This window comes from Melospiza melodia, chromosome 1 (assembly GCF_035770615.1).
Source record: "Melospiza melodia melodia isolate bMelMel2 chromosome 1, bMelMel2.pri, whole genome shotgun sequence".
In the NCBI taxonomy this organism is placed as follows: domain Eukaryota; kingdom Metazoa; phylum Chordata; class Aves; order Passeriformes; family Passerellidae; genus Melospiza; species Melospiza melodia.
The window spans coordinates 126856023-126883268 of NC_086194.1; the positions used below are offsets into that span (position 1 = coordinate 126856023).

Here is a 27246-nt window from a genome sequence, read left to right on the forward strand (position 1 = left end):
ATGGCCGCCGCCATGGGCCGCGACCCGCCGGGGCCGGCCGAGGACGAGGCGCCGGCAGCGGCAGCAGCCGGAGGGGCAGCGGGAAGAGAAGGAGGAGGAGAGGAGGGCGAGGGGCGAGCGCGGGGCGGCGCGGAGGCCGGCGGCTGCTACCTGGCGCTGTGCGCGCGGCCCGTGCACTTCGAGAAGGCGAACCCCGTGAACTGCGTGTTCTTCGACGAGGCCAACAAGCAGGTGGGGCGGCGGGGCCGGGCCGGGGGCTGCGGGGCCGGGCCGGGGGGTCAGCCCGGCCCGCTGCTGCTCCTCGCCTTGGCTTTGGTTCCCTGCCCGGCTTTGCTTCCCTCCCGTCCCTCGGCCGCCGGGCATGAGCCCGGTTGTTCCCCCTCAGGACCTGTCATCGGGCTAGAGGCGGTAGAATTTCTTTGGTTTTCCTTTACCGATTTATTAGCTTGGATTTCACCTGCCTTGCTCTCACTGCCCTAAGGTCTTTCTGGAATTCGTCGGAGTCAGCACTTTTCCTTTCTGTTCCAAGTGTCCCCACCTGACTTGCAAACTTTGTCACTTTGCTCTTAGCTTAATTTCCCTGAAATTTTCACGCCCCTTTCAATTCCTGAAATTCAATATATTCATAAAAAATGAATAGTTACAGCTTTCTTTGTGGCACAAACCCAAGTGGCTGTTTCTTGGCTTTAGTGCTTTTAAGCAGGTTCTCTTTAATATCCATATGGGCTCCTGAGAGTTCAGCTCAGTACAGCTAAAAGATCCACAGGCTGTTATGAGCCTTACACCACAGTGTAATTCCTCTAACTGTTCTTTGACCTCGGCATTCATGGAGTCAGAACCTTCAAGCTTTCTTCCCCATGTAGCTGGCATGCCTTGCCCCATGTGTGGACATGATCAGTGGCATGTTTGGAGAGGGAACAATATTTCTGGGATGTGTTTCTTGCTGTTGCACTCTGTTCAGAATGATTACAGAATCATTTGGGCTGGGAAAGATCTCTGAGATCATCAAGTCCAGCCTTTCACCGAACACCATCTTGTCAGCTAGACCAGGGCACTGAGTGCCACATTCAGTCTCTCCTTAAACAGCTCCAGGGGTGGTAACTCCACACCTCCCTGGGCAGAATATTCCTGCGTCTAATCACCCTTTCAGGGAAGAAATTCTTCCTAATGTCCAACCTAACCCTTCCCCAGTGCAGCTTAAGGTGATGTTTTCTGGTTCTGTCACTGGTTGCCAGGAGAAGAGGCCAGCGCTCACATGGCTGCAGCCTTTTTCAGGGCATTGCAGGGAGCAATAAGGTCCCCCCTGAGCCTCCTTTTCCCCAGGCTAAACAAACCCAGCTCCCATAGCTGCTCCTTGTAGGACTTGTGCTCCAGACCTTCCCCAGCTCTGCTGCCCTTCTCTGGACATGCTCCAGCACCTCAGTGTGCTTCCTGAATTGAGGGGCCTGGAATTGGACACAGCACTCGAGGTGTGGCCTCGCCACTGCAGGGTACAGGGGGATAATCACTGCCCTGGTCCTGCTGGCCACATATCCATGGTACATTTTATGTATCTTGGTTTCTGGTTTCTTGGCCACCTGGGCACTGCTGGCTCTTGTTCAGTGCTGTCATCCAACATCTCCAGGTCCTTTTGCACTGGGCCACTTTCCAGATATTTCTTCTTATAAACCATTATCTGTGAGGGCCACTTGAAATACCCTGTCCGGAGACGCTGTATTATAGTGTGGATGTGATACAACTACATAGAAACTGGTTGTTGAGAGCTCACTTGAAAGATTCGTGTTTTCCAGTGTAAATTTATTTCTCTGTGTTTTCTTGTTATATAAAGTCGTTTGCAGTGTGTCTCTGAATCATTTGTAACTAGCATTTCAATGACAGTTTCCCATGTGAGAGATGTGTCCGTGCAATCTTCTCATCTTGCTGAGATTGAGAGAGGGTTGCCTTCTTTTTCTGTCTCCATAATACTAAAAATAGTTAAACTAAGTATTTATCATTCTAGTAAGGCTGTGGACTTGCTTGCAATTTATAATCTTGATATGTGTATTTCCTGCCTGAGCATAGCAGGCTGGCAGCATGGCTGATAGTACAGAAAAATGTCCCTGTCGCCCTGAGCCCTGCTCTGTGTGCCTGGTGCTGCTGCACACACAACAATTGCCAATAAGGCATTTGCCTTTTCTTTTTCCATGCTAGGTGTAGTTTGTAACAGCATAACTTTTTTTTTCCTTTTTTTTTTCTTTTCTTTTGGTTATCTTATTCCAGCTCAATGCATGTCATATCTCTAGCAGGTTTTGTACATATATATGTGTGAAGCTGGGCTAAAGGAATTCTCAGTTGTAGGGAATATTGGCTGAAGCTCCTTAGGTAAAATCTATTAAAAATCTCTATGAAAATCTATTACTATTAAACTATTCTATTTAATAACATGTTCTGACAGGATCAGGCTTCTGGGTTGTTGAGTTACATCTCTTCCAGTCCCCAAGCTGAGGTCCTTTTTGTTTTAAACAATGCTCTGATGTCTTAGATACTTTTACTAGGAAAATATAAAAGAAACAAAACCAAGATAAAGATTTATAAAGATTTGTACTGATTTAACTTGCCCAGTAGTTCAGAATATGCCTGCAAAACAGTTGCAGTACCATTCAATCTGACAACTCAAAGTAAACTTGGAATTCAGATTGTCTCAGTGTGAACTGTTAGATCCGCAGAAGAACAAAAATTGTGTCTAGTAAAAAAAATTAAAAGGTGTGGCTTATAGAAGAGGAAGCAGGTGAAGGTTATGACTTTGAAAGAGTTAAATATATATGTTCAAAACTTTTTCTGCAGGTTTTTGCTGTTCGATCTGGTGGAGCGACAGGGGTTGTTGTTAAAGGTTTGGAGGATAGAAATCCTATTTCCTTCAGGTAAGGCACCTTTATCTTGGGGTAGGATGATGCAATCTTCAAATTATGTGGTGGTTGGTCCTGAACCACTGTAATTCAGGCATAAAACTGACAAGTAATTGTGATCATATTTTGACTTTTTCTTAGATACAGTCTTGCAATTAAGAGGGTAAGCTTCTCCCTCCCTGTGGTCTCTGGGGGAGAAAAAGTAATTAGGCTGTGACTTCTTTTTTTTAAACAAGTCTTTTACTATAACATGCTGTACATATGAGAGAGTGATTCCTACAGCAGCAATGACATATCCAAGGATACAGTTTAGCAGGTGATGTCTGTGATTCAAGCACAATGTCCAAACCTAGTTGTAGGTTTCTCATGTTCTGTTCCTTGTTTCATCTGAATGGGCTTCTTCTATGTCTTCTATTTCTTGTGGAAACATTTTTGCAGAATTTGACAACAGTAAACTATTTTATATATGTCTCTGTGAAAAGTTATGGCTCTTTGTATTCTGCTGTGTGCAGATGTAAGGAAGTATTCCTTTATTCCATATCAATCCAAATATGGATGAAGCAATTTGTAATAAAATTTGTTTACTGTGATCTCTTGGATATTGCACAGGGCCTGTCCTGAAAGTTGCTGGGTTTATTTTACTTTTTTATTTGATTACACTTGTCAATCCTGAAGGAGGTGAAAATATTTAGTATACTTCATGCTGTTCCAGCTATTTTCATACTTGACTGTCTCTCTCTTTGGCCTGACTTAATAGCACATGCTGGAGAAACTATATATACCTTATTCATGCCAGTTGTGCTGATGCTTGTTTGGTAAGAATACTTTTAAAATTTATTTTAATGATGTGAAAACAGCCTCAGTCTCTTTTTAACATCAGAAGTTCTTCCAGAGGCTGTATCCTATTGGGAAAGGAAGGAGGCTTGTGTCAACTAGCAGTAGTTTTGGAAGTAATGGAGCAGATTGCAGGATGCTGGTGTCCAGAACTGAGGATGCAGGATTGGATAGTCCCAGAAGTGTTCCAGTTCCACATCACAGGCCACCAGAGCTGAGCATTTGCAGTGATTTCAGGTGCTAATTTGTGTGAGCTTAGCCATGATTCTGCAATTGATGTGTTCAGGACTTCTGAAGAGTGACCTGCCATTTTCTGTTCAGTCTGGGTTTTGAATATATTAGTCAGGCAAGAGTAATAATCTGTATTCAACAGCATTTGCATGACCCTTTTTTTTTCCTCCATCATTGTCTTTTTTAGGGTATATTCTTTACGAAACTATTTTAGATTATATTCCCATAACTTCTGTTTCTTTCTGTATAGGATGGAGGATAAAGGAGAAGTGAAGTGCATCAAATTTTCCTTGGGGAACAAGATTCTGGCTGTGCAGAGAACTTCGAAAAGTGTGGTAAGAAATGTACACCCTGCAGCTAGGGAATTGGAGCTGGAAATCCTCTAGTTCCAGAGTAAAACTCTTTGAGACAAATATTCAAGAAGTCTATTGGCTACCGTCAGCTGCAGTGAAAATTCCTCCATCATTCTGAGAGGCTGGTCAGGCAGCATTGTTGTCTTGCTAGTATCATCATTTAAACAAAAAGTATAAGGGGAAGCCAACTCTGGCAAGGGTGAGGTGGAACAGAAGTTTTTCTTCTGTTCTGTTATATATATTGCATCTAAGACAGTTGGATAAACCAATATCTGTTCTATGTATGTATCTTGTCTGTGCTTCATTATTGCTAATCCACTTAATGGGTGTTTTTGCAGGATTTTTTGAATTTTATTCCAGATAGCCCTCAGCTAGAATATACACAGGAATGTAAGGTGAGTTAAATGTCCCAAGCTTATATTCTTGAGTGAAACTTTGATGTTAGTTAGGCTGGTGACTACAAGAGAACTAACTGAGGTGCTTTTAAAAACACTAACATCAAGGAAATAAGAGATATCAGCACTACTGTCTATTGAAACTGAGTGAACAAACAGGTATTAACAATACCAGAAAAAATTTCCTTGTCTTGTGAATGTAATTTTTTCCTAGAGGGGTCAGAAATGCTGTGGGAGCAGCAAATGTCAAGGTTTGATAAGGAGAAGAGACAAAGTGCTGATGATCCTGATGTTTCTGTGCTGCCCACAGAAACAGTGGGCAGTGATTATATTAGTACCAGATATGTTAATGTGGATGTTCTTTCCTAATATCACTAATCACTAATAGTAAGCTATTACTAGTTTTCTTATTATGTTTGGTATTTTTTAATAATCCTTCTAATTATTGATGATTATTTACCAGAAACAAGGATCATTGTCATTGCTTGATATTTTCCAGCTTTTAACTAAAACAAAGTACATTTTTGGGTAATAGAATGCTAAAGTAAATTTTTATACATCTGACTTACACAGATTCTTTTATCCCTGTAGTCTTTAAAGCTGAAACACTGTCTGCTTCATTATTTAGGATTATGAGTTTAAGTAAACCATTCTAGCAAAACCTTTATGGTAATGAAAGTAGTGAAAGGAGTAGATTCTGAGTGAAGTCATGGCAAGTTTTTTCATTGAGTTTTTAGTTTCTCTCAGCCTCTCTTCCTGCTTTTCATGTCAGGAACTGGTTGAATTGGCAGTAGAAACTGAGGAATTTAGCTTATCTTGGGTGAAAATAAAATTTGATTGTATAATAAACTTGTAAATCTTACATGCTGCCCAAGATCCAGGTCCTACAGTAATTGTGTTCATGTGTAGTTTGGGGATGCATTATAAAAGCAGCTGATGCATGCTGGGTGTCTGGTTGGCCAAAAGTATTAACTCCAGAGATTGGATACCTAAATTGCCTTTGGTCTCGTGTTCATCATTTAGTAATATTCACTTACTTGAATAGTTAATTTTTCCAAGTAAAAGAGTGTTTGTTTGCTTTTTTGTTAAAAGACAAAGAATGCCAATATTCTGGGATTCTGCTGGACAAGTTCTACAGAAATTGTCTTCATCACAGATCAAGGAATTGAATTCTACCAGGTAATACAAATAACTCCCATAGGACATGCTTAGAGGTGTGAAAATGTAAATTTGTAACATCATATTTGAATTCTTTTTTTTGTCACTGTAACTAAGAAAGAGTGCTGCTAAAAAAGCAATTTTTGCTATTTGGTTTGCAGACTGCAATTTAATTTTTTTTAAGAAGAATACATTTTTAGGTCAGGGCAAATTTATCATTTACAGGTTTTAAGACGTTGTATAAAGGAGTACTCACCTAAGCTTTGGGAGCTCTAGATTAAGAGATGCTCTTGGCTTGTATGGCAATGAGTATTTAATGTGAAATACCATTTCACACAAAACAAATCAGCATTGGGGAAGATGTGTAAATACTTGAAAGGTGGCAAAGAACTAATAATTGACCAGCTAGTACCCTTCTGCAACTTGGAGCTTTCTCCTGTGTTGACCTCATTGAGTCCCTTTATGTAACATGTAATTTCCTTTGCATGTGTTTTTAAAGATGTCTGATGAATAAATAACTCTTTCTAACATTCATGATGATGGATATTCAAACACTTCCTTAAAAAAAGGTGTGCAATTTTCAATAGTTTCAGTCCTGGAGCTAAGACAGAATGTTTCTCATGGTTACTGTTACTAATAACTAGTACTAAAGAGATTCCTGAAAAAGCAGCATTATTTCATGCTGATTGAGGGGGAGAATATATATTTAGCACCTGAAAGGCTTATGAATGTCAACCCTGCAGGTAAAAGGACTAAATCAAATAAGTGTCTTTTAAAAGAGATATTTAAGCCCTTGAAATGAAGAGAATTAGTTTACATATTTCTTAAAATATAAAAGACTAAGGAGGCTGGGGAGTGAAGGCAGCAAGAATATTGTTAGAAGAACTTTTTAATAAAACTTCACTAGTTGTATCAAGCCAGGTGTTTTCTCCACTGTGCACAGAACTTATACCCAGATCTGGATGAGAGGGAAAACACAGCACCTTTAGGCTCATTAGTACTTGATGTGTATTCTTTCTTAGCTACAGTAAATTGGGCCCTCAGCTGTAATTGTCAGGTTTCTGATTTTTAATTCTAGCACAGTAATCATCTTTACATGTGTCTGTTTCTTGCTTAACATTCCTTTCTCCTGTGCATTACTTGCCATTTATGCTGTTGGAATCCTGGTGGCAATATAATGCTAATATTCTGTGTTTCCAGGTATTGCCAGAGAAACGAAGTTTAAAGCTCCTGAAGAATCAGAGTATTAATGTAAATTGGTACATGTATTGTCCAGAGAGCTCTGTTATCCTTCTTTCCACCACTGTCCTTGGAAATGTCCTGCAGCCATTCTATTTCAAGGTAAAGGGATGTGTTCCAAACTTGTCATTGTCATTTTTTCCTAACCTGCTTCTTCATCCAAATATTCTATTGCTTGAATTTCTTCCAAAAGGTGCATGTGTTCACATCCTTGTATGACAATAAGCAAATCTATAATGTAGCTTCTAGGTGATGTCTTAAAATAGGTAATTCACTCTTTCGTACATGCTCTTTGGAAAGATGTGTGTCCAGACAGGGCTGGACAACTGACCTTGGGAGAAGAAAGAAAAGATTGAGGGTGACTAAATATTTTGCAATTTAAATGTCTTTAAAGAATTTTTTTTTACTTAAATAGGTATTTATTATTTACTTTTAATATGAAGATTTGCTCTCTGTAGCAATGTTGATTTTCCTGATAAGGAAAAAAATAAGGGCCTTTCTCTTGTGATTATAATTATAACCTCCCAGATATGACTGGATGAAAAAGAGATAAAAAAGGTAGCACTTAAGAAAAAACTGTTGTCCCAAGCCAGAGAGGGCTTTGTCTACAGTAGTTTTTTCTTTTGGTGTTTTTTACTGTGGGCAACACTTATTGTTACTGGGAAAATATTTTTTCTTTTTGTCTTGGAAAAAGTGTGCTGTGAAAACCAGAATCTGCTTTCAGTTAATGATGCAGTCAGGTGGTTTTAAAAATTAGGAAAAGAACTGCAGCATTTATCTTGCTCCTGTCAATGGATTAGGAAGATTTCTGTGGCAGTTTAAGGGAAGAGATTGAAAAGCATCTTATTCACATGAGTTTCCTGGTCTGTGTTAATCTTGTGTAGGGTCTGTACTGCTTCCTGAAATGATGTTCCCTTAGGTGGCTGAGAGGAACCTACTAGCCTTTCACAGTTTTCTTTTTAACAACTTAGGTTATGGTTCCCTCTCCTTCCCATTTTGTGTCAAGTTGTAGCTTGAAGTGAAATAATTTTTATCTTGTGTTCAGAAGGTCATATTTAAAGATCTCTTGAGAAAAGTCCTGTACTAAAGTAATACTTGAAAATAGAGATCTAGCAAAGGAAGTAGTTCTGTAGTATTCACACTTCACTCTCGAGAATGAATCAGTAAGAATAGGAAGTTAATTTCAATAGAAGCTTTGGAAACTGTGAAAACTTGCTTAAATATGAATTCCATAGAAAAGAGGAAGAGGAAAGCAGAAGCCTTGGGCAGGAGAAGGGATGTGCTCTAAGTAGAAGGCAGGAACTAAAGGAGACTGTGACTGGTAGGAGGTAGTGATATTTTCTCCTTCCCAGGAAGCAGTTATTTAAGAGTTGGAGCATATATTTTTCTGGAAGAGGGAAAGTAAGTTAAGAGAATTTCTGTTTGAGATCTCCAGACCAATTGTACTTGGGATTTGCATACAAATTTGCCTTGACTGAATTGAAATAGAAATATTTTTGTAGCTGAAGTCATAAAATCAAGATGATGAAGCTTCTGAAGTTACAGAGGTGTGTGTTAAGAGTCACTTGGGGGTTTTGGGGGAAAGAAAGCACAAAACCCTTTCGTTTGGGCTGTGACCGCCCTTGGCGTCGTGGGGGCGCTGTGATGCAGCGTTTGGGCAAAGGCGGCTCCTCCCTTTCGCTTCAGGTCGTGACAGTTCTTGTTTTGCCTTTTAACAGAGTGGGACCATGGCAAAACTATCAAAATTTGAAATTGAGTTGCCTGCAGCACCCAAGTCATCCAAGCTCAGCCTTTCTGAAAGAGATATTGCTATGGCTACAATGTGCGTATCTCACTTTCTTGGGAGGGTGGGGCAGTGTGGGAATGCTGGAAGAAGGGAAGGACATTACAGTGGTTGCACTTGTTTCTTGTTTTAGCAGTGCTGTTGCTTTAAAGCACTTCAGATACTGCCTTGAACAAAGCATCTAAACAACCCTCTTGGGGCAAGGTGGGGAGGGGCAGCAAATGGAGAAGTCCTACATCACATTGTTCTGGATTACCACAGAAATTTGGAGAATGTTTCATTTCTTTGTTGAAATTTTGGTAGAGGAATCATTCACAGATGCCAGACTTGATAAATGACAATGCATGGCCTATACTCATGCAAGTATTGTTTAATCTTTCACTTTTAATTAAATGATTACCTGACTTAGAGTCAAACATTTTATCCCAGAAGAAAGGATGAGATTACCTAAGAGACTGGTAGAGCTCTTAATTGAAAATAATCCTTTAATCCTGTTGTCCTGTTAGATACGGGCAGCTTTACGTTCTCTATTTGAGGCATCACTCAAGGACTTCCAACAGCACAGGAGCAGAAGTAGTGCTCTATCACTTACCCAGGTAAGAGCAGAATGAAGAACTCTAGTGGCAGTTCACATCTGTGTCAGTGTTGTGCTTTAATCCCAATTGGCAAGTACCACCAGCTGCTCCCCAAACCCCTGGTGGGAGGGGCAGGAAAATCAGAAAAAGGTAAAACTCATAGGTTGAGATAAAACCAGTTTAATAAGTGAAATAAGGTAAAAAGTAATAGTAGTAGTAATGAAAAGTGCATGGAGGAGGGAATAAAACCCATGAAAAGCAAGTGACACAGTAACAATTTTATCACCCAGCCTGTCCCAAGCACTGACCTTTGCCTTCTGGCCAACTTCCCCTACTTTATATACCACGTATGATGTCCTAGGATATGGAATATCCTTTTGGCCAGTTCAGGTCTGCTCTCCTGGCCTTGCTCCCTCCCAGCTTCTTGCACACCTCGCTGGCAGAGCATGGGAAATCAAAAAGTCCTTGGCTTAGAGTAAGCACTGTTTAGCAACAACTAAAACATCAGTATCTTATCAGTGTTATTCTCATACTAAATCCAAAATACAGCACTGTATCAGTTCCTAGGAAGAAAATAAACTGAGTCCCAGCAAAACTAGGACAAAAAGACATCTTATATTGGCTTGTTGACCAGTTCTCATTTCTCTTTGTCTCTATAGAGAGGGCTCCTGTAAGAAGACACATATTTTAAAGCTGAACAGAACTGGGAAGTTTGCACTGAATGTAGTGGATAACTTGGTGGTAGTACATCATCAGGATACTGAGGTCTGATTTATTTATATTGTGTTGTGCCATAACTTTGAGAATTTAGGGGCAGGTTTTAATAACCTAATAATTTAATTTAGAAATTCTTTTTCTTTGGGTTTAGCTTGGCCAAAACCCAGAGTATTTGCAGGAACAAAGCCAGAACACTGTAAGAGATTCAAATTTATCCTTCTGTCCTGATGGGCTAACATATAATCAGGGCTGCTGGAAATGCCTGCTTTTTTCTTACACTGCTTTTGCTTCTTGTCAGTTTGCTATGATGCTTTGCTGCTCCACTGTGTAGGCTTTTAAGGCATTATATAAAGAAGTAGAGTTAAATTGGATACTAAATTATCAATCCTGGGAAGCTTACCCTCACAAACATTTGAATGATAATGTTTCTGTGACACAAACATAAGCTCCTTTACTCTGAAGGCCTGGCTCTCTAAAAACTTGTATGAGCACAAACCTCCTTGTGCATCTGGTAGCACAGTTAAAACTTCTTATCTGTAGTCCCAGCAGCAAGGCTTGGTCAGTGGTTAAGCTAAAGTACCACTCTGCTGTTAACTTGGGAAAAGGCTTGGAGTTCTGGTCTTATCTTCTCTTGGACATCTTCAAGAAGTGGGGCACATTACCTTCTTAGGGGGATTAGCTGATGTTTCAGTTATATTTCATGTTAATTCTACACATTAGCATTTAACCCAGAGCACTTCGTCCCCCATGTTTTGGTCAAACGATAAACATGACTACAGAAACCCAGAAAACATTACTCACCTTGCCTTTGGGAGACACCAGTAATTGAAATTTCACTGGCACTGAAAGCACAGCTGCTTTCCCTGGTGGTCCATGCTGGGTTAGAAGTGTTAGTGACTTGAGTTGAACAAGACTGAATGGTTGACGTGTGAGGATATCAGAGGAAGATAGACAGTTTTCCTCAGAATTTATGCAGTGTCAAAGTCATGTGTTGTGCAAGACAGACTGAGAGAGACTTTTTTCTAGGGCATGTAGTGACAGTTCTAGGGACCAAAGGGAGATAGATTTAGATGGGATGCAAGGGATGCAGCTTTTCACAGTGAGGGTGGTGAGACCCTGGAACAGGATTCTCCATTGCTAAAATGGTTCAGTGCTAGTTTGGATGGGGCCTTGAGCAGCCTGATCAGTGAAAATTGTCACCAGCCCCAGTATATCCCTTCCAACCCCAACCATTCTATGATTCTAACAGGGAATACTAGATGGAAATGTGAAAAGCAAACTGAATACATTCAAATGAGTGGTGATTCACATCCATCAATACTAACTTCCTCTTTTTAATTGCAGACTTCAGTTATATTTGACATCAAGCTGAAGGGAGAATTTGATGGGTCCACAACAATCCATCAGTTTGTACTTCCACCTCGATCAATACAACCCTATCAGATACCTGTGGCAGGTAGAACCACTATGTAATGAATAACCTAACACTTGGCAAGAGTACTTTAATGTAACAGCTCACAGACAGGAGTGCTTCAGGTTACTAACACTTCAGTTACACATACTGGAGAGGGTGAGGAAGGAAGAAGGTAAGAAGCAATTGAGCAGAAGTTGGTGTTCCAAATGTGTGTGCCAACTACAGAAGAGTTGCTGTTTAAGGTGCACATTTCCTATAGTACTTTGCTTTTACACTTGAAAAGTGTTGGGTGTGGGGAGTTTTTTGGCCATGCCTCTCAAAGCTTGTGGGTGCTCAAAAGCACTTCATGCTTTTCTGGCTTAAGTCAGGACTGTGTGACTTAGGAAGCTGGAGGCTGAAAGAAAATACAAGCTCAGAATCAAGTTTGGGACCAGTTTAATGCTTCAATCAGTGTTAGGACTCAAATGCTTAGATTCTTCTTGCATTACCTTTCTGTTCTCCAGTCCTAGAAGTGTGACAGGTAGTTACACCTCAAGCTGGGGATATAGAAATAGTCTGAGCATAGTTTCACTAGCAGGTGATAGAACAGTGAGGTTGTCTTTGTAGAAGAGAAGGATGCTTCTATATAGAAAGATTGCACATTAAAAGCTCTAACATTTGATAGCAAGTATGATAAATCTGCAGATGGAGATTTGTATTAAATAAAGGCTAGGATCAGAATGTACCAACCACTCTTCCTTTTAAAGAGTATACATTTAAATACAGCAAATGAAATCTGTGTATCTAGAATTACAGTACTAGAGATGGAATATTTCTACACACATTATTTCACTTGGCTGAGAAACAAAACAGTCATGTTTTGAAGGATTTGTTTGCCTTCTCAGTGTCAGATTTTCTTTGTGGATCTGGCTACACAGAGAAATGGATCTTTCTTTCTGACTACATGCTAGAGTGTTACAATCCATATTTACCTTTTCAGCATAAAACACTTGGTACAGGAGAGCTGCCAGAGTTACTACTCTTCTTCACCTGATGTTCTTTTTTCTGCAGGCCCGGCCTCTGTGACAAGTCAGGCTCCTGTTCCATGTAAACTCTGTATCCTTTAAATCCTTTCAAGAAGAACCTCATTCTATGTATCAAGCAGGAAAGAAGGTGGCATTTGTTACCTTGGCTCCTTAACAGAGCAGTTCTGGCTGATTTTGCACATGTACCTCAAGACAAAATATGCTTCATAATAGCCTCACAATGCTTTCAGAGAGTTGTAAAAACTGAAGTCTAGTATAATACCACATTTCCTGATTATCTGAGACGTGTATGTAATGATTGAATAGGTACACCATAAAATTGAAGATATCATTCCAAGAGCATGGTTCAAAGCCTCAGAAGTGACAGTAAATGAAAGTATGTTAATGGGATCTGCTTCTCTATAGTAATGTAAACTCATGAGAAACAGTTTAGCATCAATGTTAATATGGGTGTTAAAACCTTAACATTTAGATTCTTCTTCTTGGATTGTCTTTCAACCTGATATTATCATCAGTGCAAGTGAAGGTAAGTGGTGAGCTCTTGGACTCTACAATATTCAATATCAGGATGGTGAGTTTACACTTGCAGTGCACAAAGGAGCTTAAAACTGAAGGGACTTACTAGGTACATCTGCTGAGTTGATTGCTCTTGCTAGTGTTAACTGGAGGATTAGCTATCTCTACTACAACTTTTCAAGGGTATTGCTGCTCTAGCATATGGGCTTAGAAAGGCAAATAAACAATCTCAATGTGTTTTCATTTAAGGCTGGAAAACTTGTAAGTCTAGGCTGTACTGTACAAGACAATTCATTTTGTTTATTCCTTCAAATCAAGGTTACCTCTGGAGTCTTCAAGTGAAACTTGAACCTGTAGTTAACCTCTTGCTAGATAAAGGAAAACTAATGGATTTCCTTCTCCAAAGAAAAGAATGCAAAATGGTTATCCTGTCTGTATGCTCTCAAAGTAAGTTCAAGTGTGTTTTATGTATCTTGAAGGTACAATACTGCTTATTCATAAATATTCACCCAAGTTAGCTTAGCTGTTCTTAGAGATGAGATCACCTCTGAATCTGCCTTGGTCCTTGGGATGTCATTTGCCTCAACGACCCTCAGTCACTGTTCTGAAGAAATGTAACAGCATGAAAAATTCAACTTTCCCTCCACTTCAATTCAAATACACCTGACATGATTGAAAGTATTTCTTAAAAATTAGATAGAGAGTAGAGATCACCTTTTATAAAAGGCAACTTTCAGGTGCCTGGTTATTTCTCCTCATAGTTATTTCTTTTTATCTTTTCAGTGCTCAGTGAGCCAGAGAGAGGATCACTGTCTGTGATTGCAACTGTTTTTGACAAACTGAATCAGGAATATAAGAAGTACTTGGAAGCTGAGCGAAGCTATACAATGGTAAACCGTGTTAGCTATAGCAGCTTACAGAGACAGGACAATACTCTTTGCTTTTCAGGTGGTATCAAGGTGAAGGCATGCTCCTTTCTACTTAGGAAATTTGGGCTTACCTCCAAAGGTCCTGACTGCCTGAGTCCCCCAAGTAAAAGTCTACTGTGGGAAATGCACTAAGACCCCCACTTGACACTTGTGTGACAGGTGGTGCATAGTTCATCTCCAGAGTGATGAGTTAAAATTTCCCAGTGCTTGAAAGCAGAGAGAAGGTAGAAGCTGAAAAAGCAACTCTGAATCAATACCTACTACTTTGGTTTCCAAAGCACTGATTTCACTGCACACTGTATCATGGCATAACAGGCAGTCCTGATATATCTCAGTTACTTCTGGTAAAGTACCAAATTCAACACTAACTCAGAGTACAGTCACATACTCAAAACTCTTCTAAGCCTGAGGGCCTGTCTCAGTGTAGTTAGATTCATCTCCTGGCTTTGAAGTATAAGAGCAGGTTTAAAAGATGTTTTAAATTTAATATGAAATCCCCACTGAACAAGATGCATCTGATATAACATGACCACAGATATGAATTTCCTTGTTAACAAGTTTGTAGTTGTGTTTGAATCAGAAAACAATCTGTACAATTGAGACTGACTCAGAACTGTACTACACTACCGTTTTTTTTTTTTAAGACCTCTTTTTCCTCCTAGGTGGTAGAAACAGGCCTGAGTAGAAGTAATCCACTCCTGAAACGACCTGTCCGCACCCAAGCAGTTATTGACCAGTCTGATATGTACACACATGTTTTATCTGTTTTTACAGAGAAGAAGGTAAGTTAATTTTAAGGACTAATGAAATGAATTTAAGGGCTAATTTGGCAGCAGTCTCAGATCAGCCAATGTAAGTTGATGGCTTGAAACTGGCTGCAGGAAGCTTTGTCAGGATTAGGGTATTTTGATGCCTATTTTTGTAGGGTTATTAACAGAGAAGCCATGCAAATTCCACTTAACATTTGCTTCTTTGTCCAGGAAGCACCTCACAAGTTCACTATAGCTGTATTGATGGAATACATTCGCTCTCTCAACCAGTTCCAGATTGCTGTTCAGGTAAATCACTTATGTGCTAAGTACATTGCCCCATTCCATGAAATTGCATGCAGTTTTAGTCTAGTCTTGGTCACATGTGTGAGTTGTATACAATATTGACTTGTAGATTGTAAAAACACATATAGAGACATGACTTTGATTGTCTTCTTCCTGCATTCACAGCACTACTTGTATGAGCTGGTCATCAAAACTCTTGTTCAACACAACTTGTTCTACATGCTCCATCAGTTTCTGCAGTACCATGTGCTCAGTGACTCAAAGCCCTTGGTATGTAAGACAAGTAGCTCCAATAAGCTAGTGAGGGAGATGGGAAGTCTTCAGAATTTGAAGGTTATTTCTACTTTTGCCCTAGGCTTGTCTCTTACTGTCCCTGGAAAGCATTTACCCTCCTGCACATCAGCTCTCACTGGACATGTTAAAAGTAAGCATTTCTGACTCTAATAACTCCCTGTCACATGTGGGTTAGACTGGTCAAACAGCTTCCCTGACCAGGCTTGAAGTCATTAACTAGCATCAATCATTTCCATGCATTAGATGCAGTGTCTTACAGCTGTGCTTGACTTCACAGAGACTTTCCACAGCAAATGATGAAATAGTGGAAGTTCTGTTGTCCAAACACCAAGTTTTGGCTGCCTTGAGATTCATCAGGGGTATTGGAGGACACGACAGCATTTCAGCCCGCAAATTCCTCGATGCAGCGAAACAAGCAGAGGATGAGATGCTTTTCTACACCATATTCCGCTTCTTTGAACAAAGAAACCAGCGGTTACGGGGAAACCCCAGCTTCACACCAGGTAAGGGAGAAGCAGTCTGACCAAGATACTCAGGTGTGCAATCCAGTTGAGCCTGTATTAGATGATAAAACTCTTGGCATAGTTTAGCCTATATTTTATACTCACCTTTAAGCACAATTCCAAATTAACTTGTCTTACTCCTTTGTCTACTGCACCCAAGAGTAAAGAGGCTGAACTAAACATAAACTTGCAGATGAACCTGTTTGACTTGCATTTGCTCTCACTGCTTAGGTGAGCAGTTAGAGCCATTATCTCCAATTTGTGCATTCTTCTGAAGTCAGCAACCAGGCTGGGAAACCTTTGAGTTCACTTGTCTATTTCCACTAATTACAAAAATTCAAGGCCTGTTTTATGCTACAGTTCTTTCTTTAAAAGCCAAGCCAAACTCCTTGCACCAGCAATGTTTGTAACCACCAGACATTCTGTAGGTGCAGAATCCCACCCCACACTCTTGCATCTTGACAGTGAAGGGCTCTCATGGCTGTGAGTCTGCTGGTTAGATCCATGAACTGGATCAAACCTCTGCTTCACCTCAAGAATACCAGTCACAGGACTGGAAATACCTCAGTATTCCAATGCTTTCTGTTTGTTCAACTCTGGTACTCAAACACATTCAAGATAAGAATTAGTACCGATAAATGAAGGTAAGTGAAACTACACAATCTTGGTTCTTGGTTTATGAGTTGGAAAGTGAACATGGAACTTTTATTTTGTCTCCTGTAGGTGAGCACTGTGAAGAACATGTCACCTTCTTCAAACAAGTTTTTGGAGAACACGCTCTTATGAAACCCACAACATTCTGAAAGACTCTTCAACTGAAATGTATAAACTTAATTTATTGCATTTAAGTAGATTTTTGAACTACAAAATGGCTATTTTATAATAAAGTATATACAAGACATTTTGGCAAATAGTACTAAAAATATTACAACTTGTGATGGCTTCCCCCTAAAAATAGAGACAAAAATTGCATTGACCTGCATTTAAAATTAGTGTCAGTGGTTTAGCAGTCCATTCTCATACACATCACCTTAATTTCATTGACAAAATGCTATTCAACTCTCACTACAGCTGGTTTAGGTTTCTGAAGGAAAAAGATGCAACCTCTTGAAAACAGAAGTGTTTTAGTAATCTTATTAACGCATCTAGTTTTATAATACTGTTACTTGAGCCACACTTAGCATTTCCTGAGTTTAAAGCTATGTCCAAAGCTGCAGCTGGTATCTTCTAGTTGAATCTGTGCAGGAGTCAAGTCTGTGGTGGTTACAGTGTGATAGTCATAGAACATTGCTGCGCTTCAGTTCTTAGGAGTTGGGCCGAAGCCACAGTTCAGGCAGTCCACTGAACACTGTTAAAAACTAGAAGTAGAGGAGTCTCTCCCGCTCTGTACCTCTGGTCCTCTCCTGGGCAGCACGAGTTTTAGCTTTATTGACTGATGGGCCTGAGTGAGAGAACACATTTCAGCTGATCAGTCCTCAGGAAGCATGCATGATCTGACTGTCTAGGGCCAGCTTAACAGTCAGAAACCTGCTTCTGCTCAGCTGCTAATAGCTGCCAGCCTCAACAAAGGCAGTGGGAGATGAATCCCCATCAGTCTTAAGCCTATTAAAGGTAGACTTAAACTGAGCCTTATTTAAGGGCTACACTATACACATGCATTATCAAATTCAACAGGACAGGGCTTGGACCCCCCTCACTGAAAGGCAAGATTGTTTCTGCAAATGCAGGAACAGTGACCCACAGGAGGTTTGCTGCTTCCACCCACCATCCTGTCCCCAGGTTGAAACATGCTGCTCTGTGGGACAGCAGGCACCTTCACAAAGCACAGCAAAGTGCAACCACTTGGGCCAGGCAGTGCTTGCTTCAGTTCAGCAAGCCCACAGCAGTAAGCCTGCACTGCCACCAGTCAGCCTCTGCTTTCCAAAGGACAGGCCACTTGGATGAGAAAGACACATTCAAGTGCTGCTTTTCATCTCTGCAAACCTTTCCATGTCATGGAAAGTCCACAGACAGCTATTTTGTTTGAAGTGTGGTATAGAGCAGACTGTCACATCTTACCTATGTAACTAAGCAGAACTGGAAGAAATATCAGTCCGTGTGTTGCTCCCAGCACAACCATAGCTAGATACATCCTGAAGTAGAATATCTTGAAGATTTGAGATTTGGAAAAAGCCAATACTACAATTCCTCCAAATTTGGTCAGCGTGATACCACTGAACACCTGGCAATAAAAAAGTGATAAATAGGAGTTTAGATAATCCATTTCTTTCAAGTATTTAGCATTTAGTAACATTTCTGCATAATCTAAGGCTCCTATATGCAGTATACTTCCTGCCCTGCCAGTCTAGAACCAAATCAAGATGCACTCAGGAGACAAGTTCATCTTTTTGGTCCCACAGGACAGGCTCAGTATGATTAAAAATCCACTCTGATCTGTGCAGCCACCTAATTAAGTTTTGCTTCAGGCAGATATAAGTGAAAACCATTACTTAACTCACATTCCAGTTAAGTTCTGTACCTGGGTGTGGTACACACATCACAAGAACTGTCCATTCCAACCCCATACATGTCACTTAGTCTAAGACAAGTGACATGACAGTACTGCCTAAACACCAAGTCCTGCTTGTTCTCTACAAGCTCCAACTACATCCCATATTCACAATCACCTTTCCTAGTCACCTCTGACTATCTGGAAGATAAACACTTGAATTTTAATGGGACAATCTGAGGTTTATCCAAACTACTAGTTCAGCTAAAGCACTTTGCTCTCTTCTACTATTAGGTAGTAGTAACACCAGATTAACCCCTATTACTAGTAGAAGCCTGTGTTGACCTTAAGAGCTTTAAGCATTCCAAAAAGAAAAAGCAAGGCCATTTTTATGACTTAAGACTGTCACCTATAACATTTCTTAAAATAGTAAGGCTGTTACTTGGCTACTTGTTTCCCCCTCCCCAGCCAGCAGATACTCACTGAGCTGCCCATGTGAGACAGAGCTTCTTCTGCACGCTCCACTCTACTGCCCTTGGTACTGATGGTGAACGCTCTTGTCACATGACTGCAGAATTCCACAGCAATTCCACAGCTCTGGAGAGTCAAAGGAAACGTGAAAACTTCAGTTAGATCAGCACTTTGATAGCAAGGTCTCTACTCAGAATTCTGGATGGGCTAGAAAGATTCCTAGCAGCAGTCATCACTCCCCACAGTTAAAGTACCATGGGAAGTTACAGACTTAGTGTTGCTTCCCAGAGGCTGTTTGTTGCAGCTGTTTACCACACAGTGTTTTACCACCAGTCATTACTAACAGGCAATCAAACAGGAAGTGGAACATGAGGTTGTTTCAGAGGTCAAGTTTCCTGAGGTTGCAGCAAGCTGGCTTTGATGCACATAGTGAACATTGAACATTAGAATCAGTTTACAACTATTAGCTGCAATAATATTGCTTTAGAACAACACTGAATATACATCCTGATTTGATACCATGACAATTCAGCTGATCAGTCATTTGCAACACTAACTGAACACTTGGCTAATCTTAGCCTTATCTAGTAGATAGACTTCCTTTAATACACATCTAATTGTAACATAGGCCAACAGTTTACACTAGCCCTCAGACCAGCCAAAAACCTCTAGAGAAGACAGCAAGGCCAGAGCAACCCGTAGCTGCTTGCTGGAGCTAGTTCTGGAGTGCTTTACCAAGGCTTTTTGCCCAGATGATTCCATCCACTTATGCAGGAACAATACTGATGCTAGCACATCCCAGATCTACTCTGTAGAACATAAATACAGCAGACAAACCTATGCATCCTCCCCTTCAGCACGAGCCACCTGTGTTGATGTGGAGCAGCACCTAGCCTAGACAGCAGCAATGCAGCTGTTGCTGCAAAACAAGAGTGACCTCCACCAGATGCAGTATAGCTTCAGTTCACCTGCTGTATCTTATTAGCGCTAGGACTAGTTCTCAGAATAAACTTGTTTTCTCTTCTTCTAGAGGTGTTAAATAGTTCCACTACTGTGCAAAGGCCTGCCAAAGTTCAGTAGCAGAATACTGCTCAGTATCACAAGTATATATGTAGCACACAGAACTGTTCAAAACTTGGAAACAGAAGCAAAGAGAGGTCTTGTTGACTTACCATGACAAGATTTACTAATGAAACTGCATTCAAGCTGATGCCCCAGAGCCACATCACTCCAAACATGTTGACAATAATCATAGCAATAGTTATTGAAACCACAACAGCAGCCCATACTTCAAAGCCAAGAAGCACAGTTGTCACCAGAAATATTGATCCCAAAGAGATGCAGAGGTTAAAGATAGCATCGTGCACAATTGTCAGGTATTGTTCATAGAAGACATAAAACACACTGCAGAAAAAACAGAGGTTGTCATCAGCCATCTTCCCTTTGATATGCTAATATTAGATTAGCGTCAGTGCTAAGGATAAAGTAGTTCCCCCACCCCCCCACAGAAGTCACCAACAGAAACTGGCTTCCTTGCATCAGTGGAGTGTCATGTAACAGTTAGCATTTTGTAGGGGTTAACTCCTCACTAACACTTCAAATAAAGATCACTGTCTCAAAGTCAGTGTAATTCCCATATTTCAACATAAGCAGCTACAGTAGATAGCAGAAGGCAGGTGCTCAGATCCCTTTAGGTATCTACAGGAGCTACTGCAGATGGGCCATAAGTGCAGGTAGGATTCTTTGATGCAGAGATCAGTATTTCAGATGCACAGCTATCAACTCCAACTCAATTTCAGTGTGGTACTCCTATACTTGACATTTCTGTTGCATTTGCTTTAGATTTAAATAACTTATCTGAAGTCAATACATTCACATCACAGCTTGCCATTACCCATGTCAACATATCTGTTTATGTTTGAACTATTAAACCCTACTATGAAAACTAGGAAATGCCCCAAAATGAGTCATATCTACATTTGTAGTGAAGGATTTAAATTAATTATCAATTACAGTAGAAAGAGGCCATGTATGGATACAAATATATCTTCCTAGTTTTACTAGAAATCCCCAAGTCTCTGCATTACCTTCTGTTAGACAAAACTCAGGTTTTTAATATGTTATTAGCCAGCACCTTTTCTGTGTTGCTCAAGTATTTGTCACCAAGGCAAGAAAGATCTAACCATACCTGTAAGGAAACACGCGGTAGTTCTTCTCTTTGATGCCCATGGTTTCAGTGATATTGTCTGCTATAATCCGAGCTTTCCTCATAGCATCAATATAATCAGATGATGTTTTCAGTACAGTATGGTAAGTCATAAAATAAGTGGCTCCAACCTCAGTTTTGTTGTTTATAAAGTTGACAGCAGAGTTATATGCAGCATGTCCTCTATAAAAACAGTTATCAGATGCCAGCACCATTCAAATTTATTAGCTTTTATAACAAATAATCTTATGGGAATGGTTTGAGTTGGAAGGAAACATAAGATCATCTAGCTAGCTGCACCTCTGCCATGAGCAGGAACACTTTCTGCTAGACTACAGCTGCTCACATCCCATCCCACTTCATCTTGAACACTTCCAGGGACGGGCACAGCTTCTCTGGGCAATCTGTTCCAGTGCCTCACCACCCTCAGAGGAAAGAATTTCTTCCTAACATCTATTTTAAACCTACCCTGTTTCATTTAAAAGCCATGCCTCCTTGTTTATCACTACACCCCCTTGTAAAAAGTCTCTCTCCAGCTCTCTTGTAGATGTCCTTTAGAGAGCTAACAGCTGGTAGTTGTTTCTAGCAGTTTCTAAAACTAAAAAAGCTTCAGAGCACAATGCATTTCAAGATTGCACAGGATATTCTAGAACAGACTGACCATAGATATTGTCTCTCTTTGTACAGGGGAAAGCTGCTGTTCCATTTAGTTGATGATGCATTTGGGTTTTTTTCAGAAAACAGGACAGAACTCGTGAGATGTCAATGTTTGTATGGCTTTTAGGAGGACATTAGCCATCAAACCTCCAGACAAAAGCCAGAGCAAATATCTCTGACACACTGGTCTAAGCAGGGTCCATAGAATAAAGCTCTTACCCTTTGCCACATTTAGGATTAGGGTTGTCTGATAGGAACATTGGCAAAAAGGTCATGAAGTCTTCACCCTGTGGTCTCTGCTTGCCTTCTTGAGTCAGTGGTCGACAACGAGTGCAGGATGGATTGCTGACTGAAGAAATACAGGAAGGAGGTCACCTACAGGGACAAGTATTCTTTTTCCTAACACTAGGAACTTCTGACTGCATTACTACAGGATGCAATTCCATAAAAAGCATTTTTACTGATGAACTAACTGATCCATCCTGAAATTCCATGTAAGATTTGTAGTCCTTAATTTGATTTATTGCTACTAAGGCAAGGGCTGTCAGAGAATTCTTACTTGTGCACTTATCTCCATTAGATCCATGAGAACTACTCCCAGCTGAAGGACCTGAACAAAAGCAGAGCACCAAGTTTGTGTACTCTAAGAAGGCCAACAGAAGGATCAGAATTTTTACAGCAAGTTACATTGGCTGTCTAGGTAGGCTGTTTTCAGTCTGCAGCATTCCAGTAGAATATTTAAGCTCACTCAAACAGCAGTTCAAATAAATTAAGAGGATAACTCAAGAGGTTCCTACTTACAGTAAGAAAAGGTATTCACTTGACTCATACCATGAGGAAATGTTTTGGCTGTGAAACTTATAAACCAAGCTAATTCGCTAGCAACAAGATGGATGCCAATACCTGAAGCATTGCAAAACTGTCCAGTGGCATTGTAGACTCTGCAACAGGACGACTGTGGCTTCACCCAGTCAAAGTAGTCATCAATCCAGGATGATGGGGCATAGCCTATCCTTGTGCTAATAAAAATAATACAACATATCCATCATCAGTAATTTTATGTTTAATTCCAAAATATATCACTTGATCTCTCCAGTACCAATTTATGCCATGTCAACTCATTCTTGTCAAATCTACTCAGCTCTTTATATAGTCCCATGCTCCAGTACCCCATCCAAGAGCCATAATGCTCAGGTAGCTCAGAACACTGCAGCCAGAAAACAGCAGGAACTTTTTCACTGCATCTTGTTCTGCTGCCAAGCTCAGCTTTCCATTCCCCTGCCCTCTCTGTTGTCTCAGTTTTCAAGCAAAGGTCCTCCTTCAGTTAGGCTGAAATGAACTACAGTGGAAAGAATTGGGTAAAGACTTCCTTGAGTTGTTAGCTGCAAATAAAATTCCTGCTTAGCCTCCCTAGGCTAGCCTAGTTTATTCACCAGGCTTAGAAGCTGAGCATACAGCCATTTTCCAGATCATCATAACCCTGCTCAGAGGTTTTCACAAGTTATTCTTACTACCATTCCAAGATTCCTTGAAGGATCAAGCCCCTTTTCCAAACCCAAGTACATCAATATATCCCATCAGTCCACACAGGTTTTATCCTCACTCTAGAAGACTGTCACAGCTGCTTCCAACCCCCTTCCCTCCCAAACCCACAATACAAAGCAAATAAAATAGAATGTCAGTTTACAACCAGCAGCTGAGCCTGAGTAAATCAGGAGGACACACTGCTCTGCTACACCTCTTCCATGCAACTATGCAGAAACAAGCATGAAGGACTTACTAGCTACCAATTTCTGCAGCATTGAAGACTTGCTGGACAAGTGAATCGTTATTACATCCCGTTCCACCACACACCATGTTCTGCCCTTCCAAAGTGGTGTAGTTGTGTCCTTCTTCTAGGACAAAGTAGATAGGGGGACCCGCATGCAGGTACTGGCTGATGTGGCTGAAGTAATCTATTACATAGGAGTCCTTCAAGGGAAAGTTTTGAGTTACCATTACGGAATGTTGAGGTAGCACAACAAGGTATCAAGGTTTCAATTCAGCCACAAACTGCTGAACAGTGACACGATCATAAGACTTACATCTGGCATTGAGAGAGACTGATCCAGCCCAATCTCTACATTGTGCATAACTGCTGCACTGAATGACAGGATACCCACAAACACTGCTATCTGCAAAAAAGGCAAATCCATGGATGTGAGAACTGCACAGAAACAACAGGCAATAGGAGTAATTTGTTAAGCTAATAGGAACCATGCAAAGAGGCTCTAGTTTAAATATGCTACCCAGGCTTAATACAACTGTGGTAGTACAACATAGCTACTGAGGGGTCCCTTTGGGACTGTAAGGAAATTTATTCCTAGAAATCATCAGTGAAGGTTACAAACACCTTCTGTAAACAAGCATGGTAACTTTAAACTGAATTACAGATTCATCAACAATGCTCTGAATTAATGCAGTGTAGAAGCCAATACATGCTGGTTTTTTTACATAGGCTAAAGTAATTTGATTGATTGCAATGCAACTCTTAAACTGGGGCTTTAGACAATCCACAATCAAGCCTCTATTTACTGAAATACTTTTGCAGTTACAAAGGCTTACTTCTATTCTTATGCCAAGAACCAAAAAACTAGAAGCTTCATTTGTTTCACTGTATTGAAGACTTTTCTTCTCTATTTAGGCCTTCAAGCTCACTGCTCTTTTGCTCAAGTTTAGATGACTGCTTACATGAAATAGATTGTACATACTACTATTGGGAAATAGATTATACATACTACTATTGGTCTCATCCAATCCTTAAGCAGATATGGAGAAAACAGATTTTTGAAGAACAGAAATAACATGCTCTCAGAACGCTGGACTCCACTCATTTCTTCACTGCTTTTGATGCAACACAGAATATCCAGTCTGTTACTCTGAAAACAGATTAAATGCACAGTTAGAGCAGTTCTGCAGATGTCATCATCCCTGGGACACTGCAGTTACAGGTGCACTTATACTCACCTCTTGACGCTTAATATCCAAGCCCAGGAGACTGACGAAGCAAGTGACTTGAAGGAGAAAGTCTATGAGCACAGCCATTCCAGCAAACAGGGAGAACGTGCGAACCGCTGGCATCGTAGACAGTGTCCCTGGAGGAAGTGACCCACTTTGTTAAGACAGCTCCCTTCTCCTAGAAATGCACCAGCATTTGCTAGACAAACATCCAGTTTAAGTGGTAGCCTTATAGCAGGACAAAGAGCCTTTTTTTCCAGAGCAAAGGCAACGGCCCATACAAGCCTGGTTACAGCTGCTGTCTTTGACCTATTTAACTGCACTGAGGCTGTGCAAAGGAGTGACTCGTTCTAAGCCATTTCTCAATCCCAAATTTAGGTGCAGACTGTGTAACAGGGCAGTTAAGGAGTGCTGTCAGGCAACATCTTGCTTCAATATAAGCCACTTCAATGCAAGATGATCCAATGACAAATTACTCTGCAGGTAAACAAAGCTATTATGAAAGAAGACCAAATTATACTTGTAGGGCAACAAAAGATTTACCTCTAAAACATTATCATGTGAGCCTCAAACATAAACCTGTCATAGGGACATTTTTCCAATCAAGAGGCATTTTGGCAAGATGAATAAACGCAATATAGGAGTTCATACACCCTGGTATTTGATCTATTCCTAAGGTCAAATTGAGACTTGTCAGTCACTGCAAGTCAGTAAAAACCCCCAGTCTTTCGGGCTGAAAGGCTTGACAGATTCAGAGCTTTTTAACCATGGATCTTTTTAACTATGCTAGACTCTTAAAGTACTCCAATGCCTATTCCCAGCAGAAGTTTAACTTGATATTAACAATGAACAACTAAGCTAAACAGCCTCTACAAATTCTTATTTTGCTTTTATATTTTAGTATTGCATTTATTCTTACCAAGAAAGAATGCCACAGTCTCTGAAAAGGATGAGAGAAACATACTGGGTGCCACATCTCCCAAGACTCTGCCAATCTGTTTATCCAGAGTTTCACCCTGAAGGCGTTCATCTCTCTGTTTTAAGGCAATAATTTATTATTGTTAGGAATCATGCAATTTATAAAGCTATTTCATATGGCTGCAAAAAACCTGAAACTTTAAAATATTCTAAGCTATCTTTTGTTGTTTCCACAGCATTAACAAGAGTTAGACAAAAATCAGCTAAGACTCTCTAAAATAAGAGCAGCCTGAACATTACTTGTTGTCTTGCTTCAAATTTAAAATATAGTACTATGTTCAGTACTTCAGATAAAACTACACATGTGACAGAGGCAGTACCAGTTTCAGTGGGTTATTGAACCTGTCAAATTTAAAAGCTTGTTACCCACTAAGACTTAGTGCCCAAAGTCCTTCCTAGTCTTAAGCATATAGTTTGGTTCATGACTACCGCTTACAATATGCTAAAATTACAAGTGATCAAAATACCAGTTGAGTTCTACAACTATTTTGATATCAAGCAGCAATATTAAAAATATAGACATAAATTAGAGGTTTTTTTCTGAAGGTAGAAGGTACACAGATTCTTGTCTTTCTTTCACTCTCACAAGATACCTTGTGAGAGTCCAGAGCTGCTCACACTGAGCTGAGCACTGGAACACAGAAGACTACGAGTTTACAGCCTTCAACGATGACAGGCACTTTACTAAAAGTCTCTATGCAAGAATAAATACCTGAAGTGTCTGAACCATAATGAAAATGTTGTCCACTCCAATAGCCAGCACCAAGAAAGGAATTACTTCTATCACAATCAGTGTCAGTGGGATTCCAAAGTAGCTGAAAATGCCTATAGAACATGCTACTGAGCTCAGTACAATCAGGATGCCTGCAATGCCCAGAGAGATCTTCGAATCCACCTAAAAAAAGTAGTACTGAACATCAGCCAAACAAGCATCATCCCACAGAATAGATTATTGCAAAGGCAAAACATTTCTAACATTTAGTCTAGGTAGCAGAAAACATTTCACGGTTTTTTTGAAGATTCAGATATTTTAAAAAAATTATCAACCCTGAAGCTGCAAGTCTTAAAGCTGATGTGAACTGAACATCAAGTGAAAGAACTCAACTGAAACTATGAAATACATATTAATTGTCTAGCAGAAAAACAATGCTCCCCCTAACTCCTGCCCATGAAAGACTCAATGCTGTAATAAAAAACATCAGCATTCTGCAACAATAGTTAAGTGACTTACAGCTACCAGCAAGCTCTAGCTTCAGTCTTTATAGCAATGAAAACTATACACATACCAGCAGTCTTCTACAGCTCTGGATATGTCCCAAAGCTATAGAGATGTAGAGGAACATCACAAGATAGCTTATCAACACAACGCTAACATCACTGTTGCTCTCGCGGTTGATCTCATCTTCAATACTCCGTTCAGCAGAAAATGATATCGTTAAGTTTGAGTTATTGTAGTTCTTCAGAAAGTTAATAAATCTAAAAAACAAAAACAGAGGTCGATCACACTTTAAAAGGATAAAACATCTTCCACTAGAAATACCTG

At 40.3% G+C, this 27246-nt stretch overlaps 2 protein-coding genes across 2 annotated transcripts in view; one reads left to right on the plus strand and one right to left on the minus strand.

The window, feature by feature from the left end:
- RMC1 (regulator of MON1-CCZ1) lies at positions 1-16807 on the plus strand. Its single transcript, XM_063167533.1, has 20 exons — positions 1-231; positions 2824-2900; positions 4201-4285; positions 4642-4698; positions 5791-5877; positions 7057-7197; positions 8814-8917; positions 9385-9474; positions 10113-10218; positions 11515-11626; positions 12635-12679; positions 13082-13135; positions 13444-13572; positions 13909-14015; positions 14717-14836; positions 15035-15112; positions 15275-15379; positions 15465-15533; positions 15681-15906; positions 16630-16807. Exons 1-20 carry the CDS (start codon positions 1-3, stop codon positions 16707-16709), a joined length of 2103 nt encoding a protein of 700 aa, XP_063023603.1. The 3' UTR covers positions 16710-16807.
- The window catches only part of NPC1 (NPC intracellular cholesterol transporter 1), a 26440-nt gene continuing 15916 nt past the window's right edge, over positions 16723-27246 (minus strand). The window contains exons 12-25 of the mRNA XM_063167523.1: positions 26990-27179; positions 26416-26598; positions 25645-25759; positions 24735-24862; positions 24506-24646; positions 23813-23902; positions 23509-23699; positions 22632-22747; positions 21948-22077; positions 21054-21254; positions 20038-20269; positions 18878-18991; positions 17965-18127; positions 16723-17347 (exon numbers count right to left, since the gene is read on the minus strand). Coding sequence (XP_063023593.1) covers positions 17265-17347; positions 17965-18127; positions 18878-18991; positions 20038-20269; positions 21054-21254; positions 21948-22077; positions 22632-22747; positions 23509-23699; positions 23813-23902; positions 24506-24646; positions 24735-24862; positions 25645-25759; positions 26416-26598; positions 26990-27179 — 2077 coding nt within the window. The 3' untranslated portion in view covers positions 16723-17264. The remainder of the gene's footprint in view (positions 17348-17964; positions 18128-18877; positions 18992-20037; positions 20270-21053; positions 21255-21947; positions 22078-22631; positions 22748-23508; positions 23700-23812; positions 23903-24505; positions 24647-24734; positions 24863-25644; positions 25760-26415; positions 26599-26989; positions 27180-27246) is intronic.

Coding starts and splice junctions, on each gene's coding strand:
- RMC1 (XM_063167533.1), top strand. CDS start 1: ATGGCCGCCGCCATGGGCCGCGACCCGCCGGGGCCGGCCGAGGACGAG. Junction 10,219..11,514: donor TACATCATCAGGATACTGAG/GTCTGATTTATT, acceptor TTTTAATTGCAG/ACTTCAGTTATATTTGACAT. Junction 12,680..13,081: donor TCCTGTTCCATGTAAACTCT/GTATCCTTTAAA, acceptor CTTAACATTTAG/ATTCTTCTTCTTGGATTGTC.